General features: G+C 38.9%; 1 protein-coding gene across 1 annotated transcript in view; it reads right to left on the bottom strand.

The window, feature by feature from the left end:
- The window catches only part of LOC147706089 (thyrotropin-releasing hormone receptor-like), a 332690-nt gene extending 311631 nt beyond the window's left edge, over window positions 1-21059 (bottom strand). The window contains exons 1-2 of the mRNA XM_086929026.1: window positions 20972-21059; window positions 18789-19683 (exon numbers count right to left, since the gene is read on the bottom strand). Coding sequence (XP_086785152.1) covers window positions 18789-19592 — 804 coding nt within the window. The 5' untranslated portion in view covers window positions 19593-19683; window positions 20972-21059. The remainder of the gene's footprint in view (window positions 1-18788; window positions 19684-20971) is intronic.
- Window positions 21060-21305: the final 246 nt, after the last annotated feature.

The following is a 21305-nucleotide window of genomic DNA, read 5'->3' as shown; positions in this document are numbered from 1 at the left end:
GAATGGTGGCCACTGTGGCAATGTTGTGATTCCTTAACTATGACACTTATTACTAAGTTCTCACCCAACAGTTCACCAAACACCAAGACTTCGAGCAAAGGAGCAAATTGGTTCTCCAAATCCCTTTTATGAACAAAAAGAACTCAACAAGAAGATCAGGAAGCTTCTGAAAAGGACCCCAACGTACAGTCTCTCTGCCAAGCGTCAAATCATTACTCTAAGGCAAGCATACAAAAAGGCAATTTGGTCGGCTAACAAAACACACTAAACAAACATTTGGATACAGCTTCTGCACATGAGCAAAACAAAAAATAACAAAAAGTTCTGGGCTGAAATTAATACTCTGGCCAACAGCGGCTTTCGCCATCACAATGCCGATATATCAGAAGCAGACGGGATAACCCACATTGAAAAGGCCAACACACAAGTGGTAAATGGCATAACCTAGCCAGCCACAAATAGTCTGATAATCATGCCATCAGACAATCTGCCACAGGGTCAATGGTTGAAAGAAATCCAAGTCCAGAAATCCCTAAAGAGACTGAGATCAGATGAGGCCCTGGCCCAAACAGTCTTCTTAATGCTTTATTTAGGCACAACCAAACGTGTTGGGCCTTGTACCTCACTCCACTGTTTAACAATGCTTTTACTCCAATATAATTCCTGCATCTTGGAGGGGCAACGTGCTCTACCCCATTTTTAAAGCAAGTAGTAGGTCCAATCTACTGAACTACTGACTAGTCACACTCATTGACGTCAAAGCCAAACTGTATGCCTCCAACCTACTAATAGACCTTGGGGCCTGGGCTACAGCTTGAAACATAATTCTGATCACTCAAAGGGGATTTAGAGCCAGTATGAACACCATGACCAACGTGCTTGCACTGAGCTTCCTCATTAAAAAAGCAATGTTAAAAAACTCTAAATTATACACATGCTTTGTCGACCTAAAAGCATCATTCAACATGGTCCAGAGAGAGCGTCTTTCGGCAAAGATTTCAAAATGGAGTGCACCTTCGGAGCTATTGGAGGACATAGTCAACTTATACTCAGAGACTTGGGTGCAAGTTAAAATCATCAAGGGTGATAGAACAACTAGTAAGATCCCCACGCATACCGGCTTGAAGCAAGGATGTGTTCTCACCCCTTGCTTATTTAACATCAGCATAGCGGACCTTGATGCAAGAATATCTGAAGTACAAAGGTCCAATTGTAATTTGGGTTATTTCAGCAATCCCGGGCAAGGATGGCCGCACTTATCAAACTGTGTTGATTAATTAGATCAGCTACACCTGATTTACTGGCTGCCTTGTACTGGTCAGAAATGAAGAACTAGCACACACATAAAAACGACTGGCCAACAGTGTTTCGCCAAGTATTAACCACCCTAAATCTGTCTAAAGTCTGGGGCCTAAACATCCTTTTCACTGCATTTAAAAAGATTAACAAAGCAGCACAACTACAAACCTGGACAAGTGACAAAGCTGAGATGGCTGGCAAAAAGTATGGATGGTTGGGTATACAGACCTACACAAATTGAGGCCCACAGCCCTACCTCTCAAGTTATCTTCATCTGTCCAACACTCCCTGCTCCTAATCCATCTGGGTGCCTTTCCATCAAAAGACCAGGTCCCAACCTGGAAACAAACCTGGTTGAACCCTTACTGTCAACTATCAATCAATCAATTAATCAATCAATCTATGCAGGCATGTTGAAGAGAGCATATTACACTTATTGTGCATCTGTCTCCCCGTCAGTCAGCTCAGGCAGAGGTTGCTAGAACCAGCTCTACTGTCCCTTCAGATTAGACCCTGACACCCGCTGTGATGACACTATTGAACAGTCAGTCACTCCAGCTCTCTTGCAGGCCAACCAAGTTTCTATTACAATATCACAGACTGTCATTAGTGCAGTAGGGGCACTGTGTGGGGTCCATGAGTTATAGTTTAGCCTACGGCACGCCACCTTGTCCATCTGCTATACAGCATCTTGCTAAAAAAAAAACTTGCTTTGCATCTTCGCGACTGTCGGGATTCTCAGTTCCTTCAGGGTTTGTCTGCTTTTTAACATATTGATCTCGTTTTTTTGCCTTTTTTAACCAAAAGGCCAACTGTGTCAACTTAATTTGTGGTTTATCCGTCATGTTATAAACAGATTATAATATTGTATTGGACCGTTTACTTTTGCAATGATTTCAATTAATCCGCAAATAAAGATTTACTACTACTACTAAAAAAGTTTCTTTTTAAAGAATGGGCAAACAGATGGATGGGATGAATGGTGATAGACTGAATGTTGAATGAAAGACTGAATGGATGTCAGATCGTAAAGATGAAATGGTGGTTATCAGTGGGCAGTTGGAGGATGAAAAGATGAATCGATAGATGCTTGGATGAAAGAGACAAGAGAGCTCTTTAGGGGAGGGTCACAACGATTTGCTAAATCTGCCTGAGCTTTGGTTCAAGGTGGTTAGTATTTACATTTTCTGGTTACTCCCTTGCCAGGCCACCTGCGTTATCGATATTTCCCCCAGGCAAAATTACTGTCCAGTAAATTCAGAAATCCCAGGCTGATCTCCTCAACATGAAAGATTAATTGGGTGTTTGTACTGAAGAGGAAAGGCGACCCATCGAGGTCATTCGTATTCAAATTCATTTTCTTGAAAAGCAACATCTGAAAAGGGGTGATCAAATCAATTAAACTTTCTAAGTAGTAAAGCAGGGCAACTGAATGATTATTTGTACTGCTTCTACTCTTAATTATTCCTTTGATATCCATTGTTTAATAACTTTTTAACTCGATGTATTTATATTTTAATACTGTGCTTGTACATATTTTATTGCACTTTTATGGTCTTTGACCAAAATAAAGTTATCAAAGTGAATTATTTGTACTCTATAGTGTTCTTTACGAGGATACTCTAGTATTTTTATGAAGTGTATACAAACGCCAAATCATTCTTGGATGACACATACTTGCGTACACTTGTAAGACCAGTTGTATTTTTAAATATGATTTTGCCCTACAATACATACTGTCGTTCAGACTGGAGATTCATTTTATTAAAGGAAAACTAATGGAAGACCAATTTCTGAAAAATATCAGCAAGCTAACCTTGTTTCATCATTGTTTTAATTCATGTCGGTGCAGTTAACATACTTTATGATTTGTTTCATTGTGGCTGCATCACCTGTAAAATAATGACCTGAAATAAGGATAATGATAAAAAGGGCAGGATGGTTCTGTGCAGTTCTATGGTAACCCTCCGTGTAGCTTTCTTTTTCACATCATTATAATTTAACAACCTATAATGAAGTGGATAACCTTTAAATTAAAATATATTTTAGGAAGGGCCGCTAAAGAAGAACATTTATGCTAAAAAGCTATCTGAGGAAAAGGTTCTACATTTATTTCCGGTTAGTGAGAAGTAATTATTTCTAGAAATAAAGAGCCTTCTTTCACAGAGCTCTGGCATTGTTAGAGACATTTCTATTTTAGTGTTAGCTTTAAGTTATGCCATTCAGATACACGCAATTCTTCCACAGTACATCTGATTCACTTTATGTGACTAGTACTACAGCACAAATGAGGGACAACCATTTCTATTCTCCATTTGTCCTTGTTTTTGCTTCTTTCTCTTCCTACATATTTCCCCCTGTGTGTGTTTTCTCTCTTCTGTTAAGGGCCTAAGACTGATTAGGAACAAAATAAGTACATCTCTCCAAAAATGAGTTTCAGGGGACCCTCAGCTGCAAAACCGTCTTTTTTTGCGCACAAGTACTGGAGATGGGGCAGTGGCCACCAAAAACAAAGGGCGGGAGTAGGGAACGCAGGAGGGGAAGAGTGGGAGGGGGATGCTGGGGGGATTGTTAGAATATTTAAAAAAAATTAAACAACTTTCAGTAATTTGCTGGCTGTCGTGCTTCCTTGTTCCAGCAGACACTGGGACAACAACATCACAGAACTCATCCAATCCTAGTGCTACTCTCATGCTAGGAGAGCAGAGCGGGGATTGGCCTGAGTGGGCTGAAAAGATGCTTCCCTCCGGTTAGGAAGTGTCTGGTGGTTTCTCCAGCCAAACTGTACAATGCAGCCGGGCTGGAGAAACTTAAGTGTTCGTGTGTGTTTTGCTGGGCCTGAGACGGCCGGCCAAACACATATGCGCACTTAGGGAATGCACTCCTTGTGCACTCCTTGTGCTGCGTACCGGCCTCCCTGCACAAGCTGGCTTCAAATGAAGAACAAAACGATGCCAGAACATCGTTTTATTTTTCATTTACTTGCTCTGAGCCAGGCATATGGGGGGATGCTCCTTTGCCATTTCGGCGGAGCCGCCTCTGGGCAACACTCGCAGACTGTGGTAGAAAATAGAGAGGACAAAATATGGAATGCTCACAATATCTTAACCATAATATCATGAGACAAAACATGGAACAGGTAAGTGCACAGATGGAGGCAAGTATTTACTCTTTTTAATACCACATCTACAAGTCTTGAAGATTAAATATCACCAAAGTAAGTTTATGTGGGGTTAAGTAACGAAAATGTATACAAACGTACCTTTCAATATTTTGTCCCACTATATTCTGGTCATGATTTTTTGACAATTCAATATTTTATACTCGATATTCCCAACTTACACCACGCTCGTGCAAACTGGAGCCTCAAATATTATCATTGGCTATGTACTATGACAGTATTTTGGTGATTAAAGTTAATCTTATCACAGCATCATGTTTATTTTTCAGTCTTTTGAGAAGGCCCCGTTTCAATTTTAATTACGCTAGAGTAATTGGAGTGATTTAAGTAATTTCACAGAGGCTACCCCATTCCTCCACATTTTGTAATTTTGGGAAGAAATGTTAACATGAGATGTATAATTTGAGTGATTTTTTAATACAAGTGGCATTTCAGGTAGATTTGTACCGGAGCTGACAGTTCGGGTAATTTTTGAGTGTGAAACAAAAATTTGAATGTGAATGGCATTATTTTGAATGCAAGTGGCAGTTCCTATATTGTTGGTGGTCAACAAAGTTTTCAGGTAGATTTTTTTACACAAGCAGAGAGATTGGGTAACTTTTGAATGCAAAACTACAAATCTGAGTGTGAGCAGTACTGTTTTGAATGCAAGCAGTAGAAATCAACTTGAAATTACATTTTTGAGTTACATTTTTACCTAAATGGACCTCTCAGGTAATTTTTTCAGGGTAAGATACTTTGCGTGTAATTGTGCATAATTTTGTATAATTCTGGATATTTTGAGGAGTTACGCTGCCCAGAATTATACAAGATACACCCACCCCAATATTTAAGCACTCATTTAATACTAATATTTTGAGCACTTTAGTTCCCATTAGAGGAGCTTATCTCATAACCCTATGATGAGGAGATCCTGACAGATGGATATTTCCTAACCACTGAGAAAATATCTTAACAAAGTGAGCTGCCCTTCCAGTGGCTCCAGAAGATCACTGATTTACACAGATTACATTTTACAGGATAGTGGAGGGCATCAGACACAAATACAGTATCTCACATTGTTTGTCAAATAAGAGTCATCAAAGATGAGACCAAAGGATTCGAGTAGTTGTGGTTCCTTTATTCATAGTTTATTTTTTTTTTTGTAATTGAAACATTTCCTAGCCAACTCTTTACCCCAGTAGTTTGAGGTTTTTTTCTTATCTTTACAAAGAATTACCTTTGTAGCTCAGATCACACTTTATAGAAACCTACACTTATATTATGGTGGTTTTAGTTGATACTCTCATGCTGTTTTGTCCATGCAGGGGTAAAACAGATTTACCGAGTGTGATGCACTTTCACTTTTAGGATCCTTCCAAACCAGGTGAAAAAAGCAACATTATAATGAGAAAAGTCAGATTTCAATTACCAGATGCACTAGGGTGATATTTCAGACTGTTGATAATACATTCTGAACGTTTCTCGCTGGAGGAGTGATATCACACTCCCCTATACAATGCATCCTGTTTCTTGAAGTGGTCATCAGAGGCCAGCAGAATTGAATCCCACTTTCTACCATATTTTCTGGCGTATAAGACGACTTTTTAACCCTTGAAAATCTTTTCAAAAGTTGGCGGTGGTCTTATACGCCGGGGTCATTTTATAAGCAAGCGAATATAGCCCAAACCCTATATTTTAAAAGGAAAAGTAGGGGGCCGTCTTATTCGCCCAGTCGTCTTATATGCCAGAAAATACGGTAATTGTTGTTTTAATCCTCAGAGGATTGGTCTTCACTTGAGTGATGATTTATTAAGTAGAGGATGAGCAGTGGATACCCTGAGATGCAAAACCAATTAAAAATGTTCATGAACATTTGGGTGAGGGGCATGAAAGTCAATTAAACATCAGTGGTCCATGCTATCCACAGATTCAGAGTCTCTTGCATGTGGCTTCTATAATTCAATTTTGCTGCATATTCAGCTTGTAATGCTGAACTACATAGGAGATCCATTTATCATGGGATTCCTTTTAATTTTGCCCTTACCTTGCATTGCAACAACCTAATCAATTGATATTACCAAAGAGGAATTTATATTGGTAGCAACTGTCTAAACAGATGTGCTTCAATTCTATTTCAGTGAGTGGATTACTATTTAAATCATTGATAATTTGAGGAAAGGACATTATTTTTTACAATGTGACATTATTTTAAGCAAACATTAAAACTGTGGCCCCAAAAATAACTTTTCCCACAAACTATGTGTTGACTGTGTAAATTGTAATGGAATGTTAATAAGGTCAAAATTGGAAATCAATGTGTATGAACTTTAGTTTGAAACATATATTCATCAATAAAGGAGCTGAACTGAAGAAAAGGACTTATGATTCTGTTATATTTGTCTTTCAGAGCTTTATTGGACACTTTACTGATAATTGGGGGCACAGTGAGAAGCCAGGGACTAGCACAGAAGTCAAGTCGCACTACACCATATTATTCTGAGCTTTTATTAAGGAAAGAAATACAGGAGGGGTGTACAGGGAGACTCGTACATTTTCAGACTGCATAAATGAGCCTAGACTTCAATTGAACCCAGGCAATGATGGAACCAAGATATTAGCATATAACCATTAATGAGATAGAATACCTTCATTTCCAAACTTGTGGAAAGAAATTTCATCTGGTTAAGAAGATTTATGATGTGGCATTCAGTTTTCTTTGAATATGCATGTGTCCGGGGGAAATGCTATTTCAAGTAGGAAAAGTCCATTACTACACTCTTATGGTTATTTCAAAGACTGGCTGGAGCCACTGGAAGGAATGTCACTCACCACATATTAAATAGTACTGGCTATTGAGCTTAACATATAAAAAGAAATACAAAACAAAAATAAAACCAAACCAATACAGATGCAATACTCACAATGGTTGTTGCAGAATGTAGACCAGGTTGACCCATCAAAATTGTTGCTAGAATTAAAGGATGATTTGGAGATGTCTCTCAAGAGGAAAGAACTGTGGGATAAACTTGAGGGTATTCAGGGGTTGAAAACCTCAAGACACCTATGGGCTCTCAATTTAATTCTATCAAAGTGTCCTGATCGTCTCTTGGACCGGCTCCTCGAACTCTGGGTAAAGGCCTTTGAGGCTGATCACCTAATTGACTTGATGAGCGAGGCCATCAAAATTATGGTCCCAAATCCTGACTCCAATGATTTCAAGTTGAAAAGGTTGTTGTTTATGAAAAGTATAAATTTAATAATTGTTGTTAAACCAATTGTGGAGAGTGTCATGAGTGTGGTTGGTCATGACCAATCTGTTTTTTTCACCACAGGAGCACAATAATGAACCTGCACGATTTGGCTCTTTAGAAATTCTTCAGTGGGATGAGTGAGGGATACTATGTGGTTGCTTTCCTGGACATTAAAACAGCTTTTTATACTGTCCATTGGGAGTTCTTACTTCGAGTGCTGGAGATATTAAAGTTTGATCCACATTTCAAGAGTGCTATAAAAGTACACTATTTGCTGTCAAAAGTAGGGATGAGTACTCGGAGATTGATATCTAAGGATCAGAATTGGTTGGGGGCATCCAATAGGTTTGCCCTCCATCATCATTTCTACTTGCCTTGGCCAGGAAGCCAGTGGCCAACATAATAAATTGGAAGATGTCTTTTCACTTTATTAAGATATTATTCATATGGTGCAGGTAACACACTTGTATGCATGAGGAACCCTGATAGGGCTGTCCCACATACGACTGGACAAATATGGAGACTTTTTGGGCATCCAAATGAACTAGGCTAAACTACTTACCAAGGTACTTTATTGTTTACTTAATTAAATTATTACAATCCGTATACAAGAGACAAATCCTAAAACATTATTCAAACATTTTTTACTCAACTGCCCGCATTATTCTTAATAAAAGTAAGACAGTAACATTATTGAATGCAACTTCTCTTCTAGAACAGGGGGACTTTCACTTAAGTGTAAAGTGTAAACACAAGGTGGCATAGTATCAATAAATACAGTTAATAAAGGTAATGGTCCCTTCTAAAAACAACAGGTAGCCCACCAAACTGGAAAAAGTGCAACATAGTACATTTGGGAAGTACGTTAGTGGGCCAGTGAGAAATCAAAGAGTGTTAAACAACTGTCGGGCTTAGGCGTGTGTCATCCGACAATTCAGCCGTGGTTTGTTGAATGGGTTCTCTAAGTCGTATTTAACTTGATCTGTTTTAAGGCCCTCAAATTTAGTGTAAAATTCAGAAAATTCAGTCAAAAGCAAATCATTGGTGTCACATCTTTTCCTTAGCCACACAACGTAAAATGTCATGGGCCCTCTGACAAGATTCTGCTGTTATCGGGGGCACAGACTTCTAGTATAAAGGATAGATTCAAGTTCGATTTTGTGAGGCTGGGCCAGGCTACACCAGTTTTACTAGCAAGCAGCTTCAAGAATGTACCATTGTTATGTCCACCTGTGTTTGTTTCCTAGTTTTGACACAGTACCTGAGATTTCTGATTGAACTTACGAATTACAAGATGGACGAAGAGTGTGAAGTAGATGTTTAGAGCTGTGTACCCTGGGTACAATGCTGCAATATTACCCTGCCTGCAAGACCAGACTCCTAATATATTCCACTCAGGTCTCAGTTTTGATCTACGCAGGGTCATCAATGCTGGGCAGAGACTTACAACATTAAGACTCAATGATTTCATGCAACCCCTGCACACAAACTTGTCTGATGGATGATGCCAAAAGAGTAGATGTTTAAAAAAATGCCACTCACCCTGTCTTAGTGCCAAGAATCTCTGTAATATATACAATGGGTATGTACAAGCTATATATGATGTAAGAAGGCCAACTTATAAGAGTTGATTACTGCGCATGCATTCTTGCATTTGGCAAGGGTCACATTGTCAGAAGAGTAGGAACACAATTGGGTGCTCTTCTTAATACTTATTTTGAAACTTGCGTTACTTGGGTTAAGGTTCCAAAGGTCACGTGCTGATAACTGCTGCAAACACTCATAAAAGAACCAACTGTATGGCCCACCAAGATTGCTGGAGCTGATGTATAACTATAGTAGGGACTCGAGAGAACCAGCTCTGGCCTGCCTTAACTTGTGGCACAATTTAGAATAAGCACCCGCACTTAGCATTTCAAATTTTAGAAGGCCTAGCTCTAATTGGATCTGAGATGCAGATGCAGCTTTTGGCAGATGAAGAACATTTTTATAGATCTTAGTCACATGTTGGTTTAGTGTAGAGATGAGTTTATCTAGGGAAATTTCAAAGCCATATGACAAAGTGGGGCCTATTTTAGCTCGCATAACTTCCAACATTGTAGATAGGCTTGGATCTGTCAACTTTTTGGGTAGTTCATAAAGGTTAACTTTATGGTGAAGTCACTATAATGCTTGACAAAAGTGCCCCTAGAGTCACCGTTAATCCCCAGGTATTTATATTATTTTCCTACTGATGGTTCAGAGTTGTTGTATGGTTCAGAGTTGTTGTATGACCGCGATTCCTGCCAAGTATGACCACTTGGGTTTTCTTTAAATTTACCTCCAAGTAGTTCATGGTGGTGTAACTGTATAATTTATTTACCAGTTGTTGCAGCCCAACTCTCTTAAGGCCGAGGAGGGCAAGATCATCAGCATACAAGAGTGCTGAACTGAACACCACTAATATTGACTACTTATATTCTCTCTTGAAGCTTAGACTCACAACAATTCAAGCAAGTTTCTAGATCTAGCCCAGATTTGACAGCCTAAGAAATTGAAACACCTGCGCTCTTGATCATAAGGATAATGTAGTCCTGAACATCAGTGAATTCCTGGATGGTATAAATCGCTCAATCTCCTTTAGGACAATTTTGCAATTTTCATTCATGTAGCATGTAGCACTAAGAAGAATGGTAGTGCTTTCCTGGTGTCCTTACGCTTTTCAAGGTGTTATGTATTTGTTGACAGGGCTGATATTAGGCAATGCTAACAATAGTGCTACTACTTAGACTTTCAACAGCAACACACGGTGATGTGGCCACCTGTCTCACCCAAACAACAGAGACATTTATAGGCTGCTTGTCATGACAACACTACTTTAAGGCACCTATTTATTGCCACCAGGCAAGCATTACCACACACTGTCCTATTAAGTTGAGTTGCCGAATTTGATCTAGATTTGGTTTTGATAAGGGCGATGAATAGAGTCAGTTTTCAAATGGGATCTATTACGTTTTCGCAGGCTGTGGGCAGAGTCTAAGGCTTCAGGCTGGATTGGTGGTATATGTCACATGATGGGAGTTTTTTTATATGGAAATAGCTAGACATCGATTTGGAGTATAGACAAGTAAGTTCCTAGTGTATGCTACACTGCTGAAGGCAATTCAAATTACCTAGGAGGGCTCCCCACCAAAACTAGATCTGCTGACAGGAGATGGCAGACTGATATTTACTTTATGTCCTGCATTGTGTAGGGATGTTGCCATACAAGTGGGAGAGGGATATGGGGCCAGCTTACTGATTCTGAGTGAAATATGGCTCTTGCTTATAATAAAAGGGAAATAAACTAGGCCCAATTCCAGTTCATTTAAATTATTTTTTACGTAGTCTTTCTTGTACCTTCACTCAACACACAGGGCCTGATTCACAGAGGTAAAGTTATACTTTTGAGTAAGTTTACACTTTTGAGAAAATGTACTACTTTTGCAGTAAGTTCCTCACTACAAATTGCCAACCACTGGTATTGCAGCACTCTCTCATGGAAAATAGTGGAGGTAGCGACTTTAAATAAAACTCAAATAAATAGTTACATTATTTTTTAAACTCTAAATCGCTCATTAAATAATGAATAATGAATTATTAGATATTTTCTATTTTTAACAATAATATATATTTATTTTTATTTGTAACAATTTTAAATAATTTCATTTAATGTTACATTACTTCCCATGAGGTTTTATGTCCCTACCTCTGTTATTATTAATGGAAGGTGTTGCCTTATCAGTGGTTGGTCATGCATAGTATTTGCCTTACTACAAAAGTGTAAGTTTATACAATATTGTAAGTAACTTTAAAAGTGTAGTTTGTAATTACCAACGATTAGTAAACCTACTCAAATGTACAGTTTGTGAATCAGGACATGAGTTTGTCTGAGTAATAAATCTAGTTGCCCAAGATTTCCAGCTCAAGGACCTGATTTTCTACTTATGATTTGGCCATGCTTAACTGAGACAGCATATTGGAAACAAATGATAGCTGGAGGCAATTTAATTACATCCTCCATGTTAATTGCACCCATGACCCAAAAGGGAGAATATACAATATAGACATTTGGTTTCAATTAAAAAACAAAGAGATTTTATCCTGAGCTTAGATAAGCACATAAATGAGCAAATTCCAGAAATTGTGTAATCTTCATATCTTCTTTTATTAAAGATGTTTTTCTTAAAGAAAAACACTCTAGCCGTCGCCAACACGTGTTTCGTCTTGGTGTATATAATCATAGACTTCTTCAGGGCTATAGCTAGGAAACGTTAAAGTATCACACAATACTCTCCATCAGTCATGAGAACAATAAGATAAAATTTAGTTCTTCTTGCGTTCTTCAATCAGTATACATCTTAAGTTTTCAATTTCTCTGTATCTGGCCCCCAATATCCAAAGTGAGTACTAGTCGGATAGTAGATCGTAATCACGCCACAGACTGATTACGATCTACTATCCGACTAGTACTCACTTTGGATATTGGGGGCCAGATACAGAGAAATTGAAAACTTAAGATGTATACTGAATGAAGAACGCACCAAGAACTAAATTTTATCTTATTGCTCTCATGACTGATGGACAGTATTGTGTGAAACTTTAACGTTTCCTAGCTATAGCCCTGAAGAAGTCTATGGTTATATATACCAAGACGAAACACGTGTTGTCAACGGCTAGTGTGTTTTTTTTAAGAAAAACATCTTTAATAAAAAGAAGTTATGAAGATAACACAATTTCTGGAATTTGCTCATTGATGTGCTTATCTAAGCTCAGGATAAAATCTCTTTGTGTTTCTGAATGTGGTTTTGTGTTTGCATTACCCAATTTGGTTATTGGGGGGTGACAATAACCTTATCCTTTGAGCTGTCAACAAGATTGTAAAATTTTACATATTGTCACACCTAGCGCAATTGACACTCAGCCACCTCCTCTTTTCTGTGCATTTGGTTTCAATTGTTCGTCTCACCAGAAGACACTTATACAATACCTATGGAGCTCTAGCCCATCTATAATCTGTGAGGTCAAAACTTTCAAATGAAGTTGAGTATGAAGGAGATTAACAATGCCAGGGTTAGGACAGGTGATAAACTAGTAGATATTTTACAAGACTGGGGCAAGCAGGCTGCCATGATGAAGGCAGAAGGGGGCTTTTCATATTATCATCCTAATGATACTGTCTACATATGCAGATGTGTGCCTGGGGTGCCTTGCCCCATGTAATCAACCGTGTTTTCTCTCTCTGCATTTGCTATGATTGTGGAATGAACAACTTCAATTCTGAATTGTTCTACTGCTCTTACTAGTTGTGCATGTATTGTTTATCATGTTTTTTTCTTGGTATATTGCGAATAAAGATGTCTTTAAAAAGTCTTAAATGGGTTATTAGTATACTGTGGTCACCAAAATAATTGTTTGAGTCATAACTCAGGAACTATACATTGCCAAAGCATGGGTTTATTGCTTACCAGTTTAGAGAGACTCAGCAGTATATATTCTGGAAATCAAAAATGAAAAGAGGCTAATTCAAATGCTCATTTCAGTGTCTCAGTGTGGAAAAATGTTTGATTAAAGTGGAAGAGGAGTTTTGCAAACTGTTTCGGGCTGTACTTATTGACTCTACTGGGTCATTTATGAAAACAGAATGAGAGGGCTGGGCAGGATTAACAACTGTCCTGTGGAATTTCCAGCGAATCTTTAACTCCTCAGTGGATATATACTTGAACAATTTGTATACTTTAAAATCTATTGTTTTGATTGCCTAAACCAAATAAACAGCCCAATTTCCCATGACAATATCTGTCAAATATACCTTCCAACCAGAGGTTAGTCATAACATCCTACTTCAGAAGTAAAGTGTAAGGATATTCAGGTCGGCCTTGAAATCTCTGAAAAAATAAGCTGAGGAAGAAAGAAATAACTCTTAAAAGTTGACTATTAATTAGACAGCAATTAGCTTGAAGAGCAAATTTGATTCGCTGTATGTTTTATGTTTATCATTTAAATATGCCTATTAAAACTTGAAAATCCACACAAAATATATAACACAGATTCATTGTTTAAAATCTCCTCAAAGTATTTAATACAATGTTCTCCTTAAATAGGGAAATAAATAAATTCGCGAGGACCCAGTTCCTGAATTTTTCAATCAAACGAAGTAATAATATAATACAAAGGTGTTAGAAATTTTAACAGCCTTAATAGCTACAAAAATTCCCAAGTGAGACTGAAAATCTCAAATGTGTTAATTGCAGCTTTATCTCTCAGTGGTGCTACTGTTAGTCATGTGTTGAAACAAGGTGTCCCTTACATCATTAGAATAAGCTGAATCATATTCAGTAAGATGTTACGATAGACTGTAACTGGAAAAAAGCCAAAACAACTTTCTGCTGCCTCCATTATAAAGGGTAGTTCAAGTGTGTCAGATCCTAGCCTAATTTGCTTATCCAGAAATATCAACATTAGAATATCGACCTTGGCCTTTGAGGTACTTGACAGAATAATAGTGCATGAAATACTGTCTCAGGCATAGTCAAACAACAATTGCACATCATGTCCTACCAAATCTCATTTTATTTCCTTGCCTGCATTTCATGAAAAACAAGCCTGAATGGGTATCTCCGTTGGCCACATTTGACCACCAATAGCTACACTCAAATAGGCTGGCATGTCAGTTCTTTTTTCTATATGTAGAGACGAGCTAGTTTCAACCCTCATGAGCTTTTCTTTTCTTTAAAAGAGCACAAATGGATATACCTTTTCAAATCAGCTTTACTTCGAGAGACCCTATTATCAGTAAGTTGATTATATACTTACAAGCTTGGGTCTCAAAGGCCAGAAGCAACTCTATTCTCTCTCTAACATCTCACTTAAAATGTGTCTTGCTCCCAATTGCAATACTTCCTTATCAAGACTTTCCAAAAATATAATTGTGGCTGCTTAAGCTTAAGCTCAAAAACTGCAAAGGGTATGTTCAGATGCAAAGCTTGGATTGGTGATAACTGTGCCTGACGAAGCACAGCCTTCTGGCATCTTCCTTCAAGGCAGTCCCAGGTTTTTGTCTGACTGTAAAGTCCATGCCAGAGTATTATATAAAACTGTGGAAGAATTGTCTCTAAGCTCACAATATGTTGATCAATGACAGCCCTCCGTGTACCTCACTAAAGCATTTCAAACCATAGATTGTAGTGACAGTCCTGTTCTCATCATAATCAAAGTGTAAATTCAACCAGAGAGAGGAATACAAAAAGACATACACACAAATATCAACCACTGAAAACTTGGTTTGTTCTCTCATTACTGATGAGATTGTTGGCGAAAAGTGTAATTCATAGTGCACACCTGCAGCAGCAGACCAATTGCAGTCTGGCATTGAAGCACCACACCATCTGCTTGAAAAAGAGTATTAATCTGTTTTCAGGGATAAGTGAGGGGGGGGGTTACCTCTTTACACCAAGGGCAAATCATATAGAAATTGCATCGACAGGAATGGGGTGAAAACTCTCCCTGAACAGTATTCTGCAAGTGCTATTGACCCCTCACCAAGATAGAGTTGGGCTAAATTCATTGAATGGCAAATTTTCACAACGGAAAAAAACACTTGTAATATTCACAGGCAGTTAAAGTGTTCCAAAGGACATTGGAGGGGAAGAACAGCTAAAGCGATGTTTAGTTGAGGATGTGAAGGCCATCAGGCAATAAGATCATAGCGTAAAGGAATTAAGAACAGTATACTGAATACTAATCCAAAGCCAGTTTATTTCCATGGGGTAATCTGAGCTTCCTGAACCCACTGTTGTACCTGCGCAAGTGCTATTGTCAAACATTGTTTTGCTGCTCTATATCCTAGCATGATAACTCGAGATGGTTGCCTCCTGTTTAAGGTCAGGAAAATACTCACAAAATCATCTACTTTCATCAGATTGGGCAGTTCCTCCTAACAATTCAATTCTGTATTGTTTCATTGTTTATTTCTACCATGCAAATGCAATCTAAAGTTTGGAGATGTTTAGACCAGACCCTTTCAATCAAGAACAGGCTTGAGTTTGGGTGAATCACTAGCAATGATCAAACTCTCCTTCACTCGCCACTGGCAATAGCCTTCTGCATTTGCTTCTAAGTCAAACATTAGCCTCAACTTCTTAGATCTAATTATCACACTACATATTGTCCAGTATGTACAATCCTACCTTCTAGGATTGTTTTTGCAACTGTCTCTGGCCCGACCCTGAGGACCTTTCACAAGGTGACCAAGTAAGACTGCAAAGGAACTAAAGACAAAAGGGTTCTGTGGGACACCACTGATGCCCCTTCCATAGCATCAATAACACATTTCAGGTCTTGTTGAATCTCTTAACAACTCATTTTGACCGGCGGATGGAAATCTTTGGGCAACCTTTACTCATCACACATACTTTTTGTGTAGCCTGACTGAACTTGGTCCCACTTTCACTGATTGTTTGTGAGAGGAACACCACCCAACATAAATGTCAATAAAGACATTTGCAGCCAGTTGTACATCAATACTTCTGTGGCTCGAAACCCTGGAGTACTAGGTGGCATGGTCTGTGTCCTAAATAATTTACCTGTTTTCATTGGTGATCTAAAGATCTGGAGCACCAACAATGTCCATCTCATTCTCTCAAAAGGCATCTCCAGCCTGTCAGTGGGATTCATGGTGTCTCAGTTAAGCATTATTACTTCAAATTGTCTTGGCAAATCAATCAAGAACAAGGGCTGTCTTTCATTTTTACACTCTTTTTGTCTAGTAATATTCCTGGGCAGCCTTTTGTAGGCACTTGCTTACCAAAACATCCTGGCAATTCAATGTCAGAAGACAGGCTCTACAAAAAGCTTCTGTTAGTCTGTGGCATCATTAGTGTTCTTGTGATTTCAGGCTCAGGATGAAGGAGATTTTACTCACAGGACATAAATAACAAACAAGGATGCTTAGCTCTTGCCCGTGTTCTAGCCTTATTCAAATATAACTCTTCATGAGAGAGTCATTAACCTGTCTGTGCCTCACAGTGGACTGCCGAGGTAATGCCTGCTTGTCCACCTCCTCCATTTCGGATAAGGGTTAACCAGGCATCCCCTATTCTTCTTCAGCAAAAATAGGTAACTCCTAGCTCAATACTTTTTCCACTGCACTTTTCCATGCACTTTGAGTATTCTTGCCCTCGTAGGTGCTTGGTTTGCTTTCTCATTCTAACTGCTCATTGTTTTTTTTGTAAACAGTAACATTCAATTTGGGTGAGGGAGGGAAGGGACAGGGGTTGGTTGGTTAATGGAAGGGGGCAGGTATGTTTTTTTTAACATTTGGGATAAGTTGTAGATGCCATGTTATGCATGGCTCCCCCATTACCCCTCTTCTCATGTAGAGCAGTTGAAAGCACAGGCATATTATTTTAAAGGACAGACATATCATGAAAATATAGATGGGTAAAAAGTTTTACTCTCTTTGTCTATTTAATGTCCCTCGGAATCCTTCTGTGAAAAATATCAGTTATTGACCTCTGCATTTATATGTACAACCTATGTGCATTCAGACCCAATAGATTATTTTTTTTGTTAATAAATAACTGTCCAACACATATAAACATTAAGTGGTGTATTAAAACATTCCTTAGTTTTAACATCACTTCTCTGAATTATGTTTGAAACCAGAGGATAAAAAGAATACTTACTTTGGGTACATATCTATGCCAGCTAATCAGCCAGTGTCTTCTGTTTTCTAGAAATTAAGTATACATACACATTCTGTACTCTATAAACCCATGATACTTCACTATGTCAATTTACTTGTAGGCACTTTTAGGAGCCATACCACGTATTCTGTACAGTTTACCAAAGTTTCAGCTGGCCACAAAAAAGACCTATTAATAATTGTGGCCTTGATAACAAACAAAGTCACTTCATGTACTTCTCATCCGTTTCTTTTTGTGGAATTTCCACTTCTATCTTGAGAGCAGTGTCATTGTACTAAATTGTTTAGCATCAGGGTTGGATTGGTAAGGCGGGCACGCAGGCAATGGGCAATGGGCCAGTATCGCAGATGCAGCTGTGGCCCACTTTTGGTGGGGTGGGTGGCCAATTTGGGCTGTGTCTGTGCTGTTCAGATGCCGCCATTGGCCCAATGGTGGCCTGAGCAACCTTTCATGAGGCAGATGAGACACTAGTACATCCCTTTCACCAAGCAAAGGTCTCATTCTCTGTCTCTTGCTGGGCAAACCCATTAAGAAATACATATTGAGCAGGGGCACCTGAGAAGAAGTGGCCTTACATATATTCAGGTGTGGTTCTCCACTAATCTGTGCATAATTAGTCCTGGCAACATTGGCATTTTTCTTCAGCTCAGTGAAGTTAAGAAAACATGCTTTTTTTGAAGGGACCCCCCCCCCCCTTTTTCCATTACTGTTAAAAACACTGAGGCAGTGTTTTTTGAAAAGGCCTCATCCGCAAATGTGGGCCACTTTATTATTAGGGTGTCCGGCTCTATTTTAGACAAAAATCAAACCCTGTTTAGCATATGATTGTTGTGCTAGGATGCTAGTTTTTTAAGTGATGTAAGTGATGTAACTGGAAGCAACGATGGGGTCAGAAAACATATTTAAAGATCAGTCAATAGTCAAATGATTTTCAGAAAATAATTCCCTAGTATGGTTTTCACTGATTACTTTATGTCTTTATTCAAAATGCCCATGTGCTCCTCCAAATGTGACATTGTCTATCTTGATAAAAAGTGTTGGGCCATTTCCAGAGAATCACAATTAAAGTTTTCACTCAGGAGGCTTTCACAAATAGTAATAATGATGATCCCCCAAATGAAAGATGGTCCTATTTTATATCTATAATAGTAGGTTAGATATTACATTTTTAATATACTAAAATAGTATTGAGAGTATTGAGAGCAATGCAACCAGGGCTAAGGCCCAGGAGATGAGATGTCCAAGCTAATGGACAATGTTATATGTTAAAGTACTAAACATGTACATCAATGTATAGACAGAGGTGATAATACTCTTTTCAGATATGATCAAAAAGGAAGTGGCACTTACTTGCTTTCTTGAGCTAGTTGTGCTTTTGCTTCCTTTAGAAGGGAGATTAATTGAGCTGTAGGGCTTGCCCTGGTGCTTGTAGCTCATCCTGTCAGGATCCTGTGGTGTTGAGGGCAAAGGATTCATGAAGAGTATCCGTGCTATTAAGCCATACAAAACAGTGGCCAAGACCAGGGGTATGACATAAAAGATTGTAAAGTCCAGAAAGTAGATGGGTGTGTATAGATTTCGTGAAACCCGGTAACCACAGTTGACTTGAACACCATCTGAGAATGTCACCTCTTTGGTGTCCACCAGAAAGAACCACATGACGCAGTACATAGAGGTGAACATCCACACGAAAGCAATGATCTTCTTGGCCCTGGAGACGGTGCATATAAACTGAGCTTTGATTGGGTGGCAAATGGCAATATACCTTTCAACAGTGAATGCTGTGATGGAGCATGCTGAGATATTGATGCCAAGGTACTGCAGGTAGGTGATGCACAGACATCCGGCATAGCCATATACCCATGAAGCAACTACCTCGGAGATGTTTGGAAGTCCAGCGGCAAGAAGGACAATGAGGTCCGCGATGGCCAAACTGACCAAGTAGCAGTTAGTTGGGGTCATCATATGCTTGGTTCGTAACACAACCATCACCACCATTATGTTCCCTGCAATGCCTATTCCACAAATCAGAAGCACTAGAAAAATGGTTATGACTTGCACTTCTAGTGCGTTTTGTGGCATTTTTTCTGATGTTTCGTTTCCTGACGTCATGTTCACAAATGAGAACCCTGAAGCGAGTGTCTCGTTGTCCATGGTGTCTTCGGGTTCCTCTGCCTAGGGTTCCTGATGCTAGTGACAGTTGACACTGTGCGAATGTACTCCTTTTTTGGCAAGTTCAAAAATTCTGTGAAAGAGAAAGGCAGAGAAACACACTCATTTGGGTGAATAAGATCAAAATTCCAAATACATATAACTTAATACCATTGTGGAATCTCTATAGCTGAAGATTGTTAGTGATTACTACGCATGTAATAGTTAATATAATTATATAGCAGACTCTACCGTTTTTTTGTGTCTAGCCTTTGATAACTGGTGTTAATAATGTATTCAGCTGAGTGGTGCTTATTTGATTGCCCTCATAAGGCCAAAAAGCTTAAAGGTGAAGTGGACCCCTCGAAATTGAAACCTGCCACAATCAGGAAATCTTCACAATAGATGCATTAGTCCACTAAAATATATTTTCACCTTACATAGAACTCGCCAAACCCTGCGGGACCTGTTCTTCTTAATGACGGACCCCTTTAAAAATCTCACTGCACGGAGAGCAGTAACACATGGACCAATGTCAATTCTGCCACTTTGCTTTTAAATCCTTCTGCAATTAATGCAAAGGAATTATAAAAAAAAATGATTTTAGTTCTTTTTGATGCTAAACACTGTTGACTTTAATGTATCAGTCACGGCTCAGACCTTTCAACCAAGGTGCCTTCTGCAACAAAAAAAAAAGTACTGTGTTCATATACCAGCTCTTAAGCGGTTGTATTTCGCCATTAACCATACATATGTTCTGAAACAGGAGTGCGCTCTAAATTTGGTAATTCATGTAACAGTTGCAATGCATGCTCGGGGTAGAAAATACACTTTCATAAATGTACTGGTACTTTTCAGATATTCCCATAAAATGACAATAAACACAAGTTTTTGACTAAACCGAGCACAAATGACCGCTCCCAATCTCAGTTTAGAGAAGATGCAGTTTAATAGTAAAGCTAATCTTAATTAGTGCCCAGACTCCTAAAGCGTTTTGGGGCTTACAAATGGTAGAAATGCTCTATACAGGTACACTTAGCAAAAGTTAGGGACAGTGAAGCTACGAGCTATAAATACCAGCCCAGGTTTCACCCCTTTAACCCTTTATTAAAATTACCTGGTTATGTTTTGTTAGTTTTCCCAACTTCCGTTATTAGCCTCAAATGTAAGTCTATTGAAAACAGGCTACGACACAAAACAATAAGAACTAGCAATTAACCCGGAAATTAAGAGAGTATACAGACACCACATTCAGAAAGCAAGCTCTCACAAAGCATACCAATCAATTAGGGAAAACAAACGTCGGTTCAGTGACTACACATTACAAGTAAATGACCCAATAAGTAATTTAAAAATGCCGCTGGTTGCCCATTTTACTTTACCATTTCTTGAGCTGCTTGCTGTTTTTAAAGGGGGCTTTTAGGCTGTTCAGAGGAAACGCTTAAGTACTGGATGGCTGGCTCTCCCCTCTGGCTGCCGGCTGTGCGTCTTCTGTGCGATGAGCGCTGCTATTCGGGCAGAGCCTTTTCAGCACCACAGACAGCGGCACCAAGGCGGCGGCTCCGCGGCGGTCCTAGCGCAGACCGATTCAAAACCCACGTTCGCCTCACAAGTTCAATAAGAAATAATCCAACTACATTCGCTTGGCATCCGTTGAAAGTGTAACACAGACCAGGAAAGCAGCCAAATGACAATTTGATAAAACGTTTAAAGGAA

The sequence above is a fragment of the Lissotriton vulgaris genome, chromosome 7, assembly GCF_964263255.1.
Source record: "Lissotriton vulgaris chromosome 7, aLisVul1.2, whole genome shotgun sequence".
Classification (NCBI taxonomy): domain Eukaryota; kingdom Metazoa; phylum Chordata; class Amphibia; order Caudata; family Salamandridae; genus Lissotriton; species Lissotriton vulgaris.
Note: the sequence above shows the minus strand (reverse complement) of the source record. Positions and strands in the feature narration are given on the sequence as shown.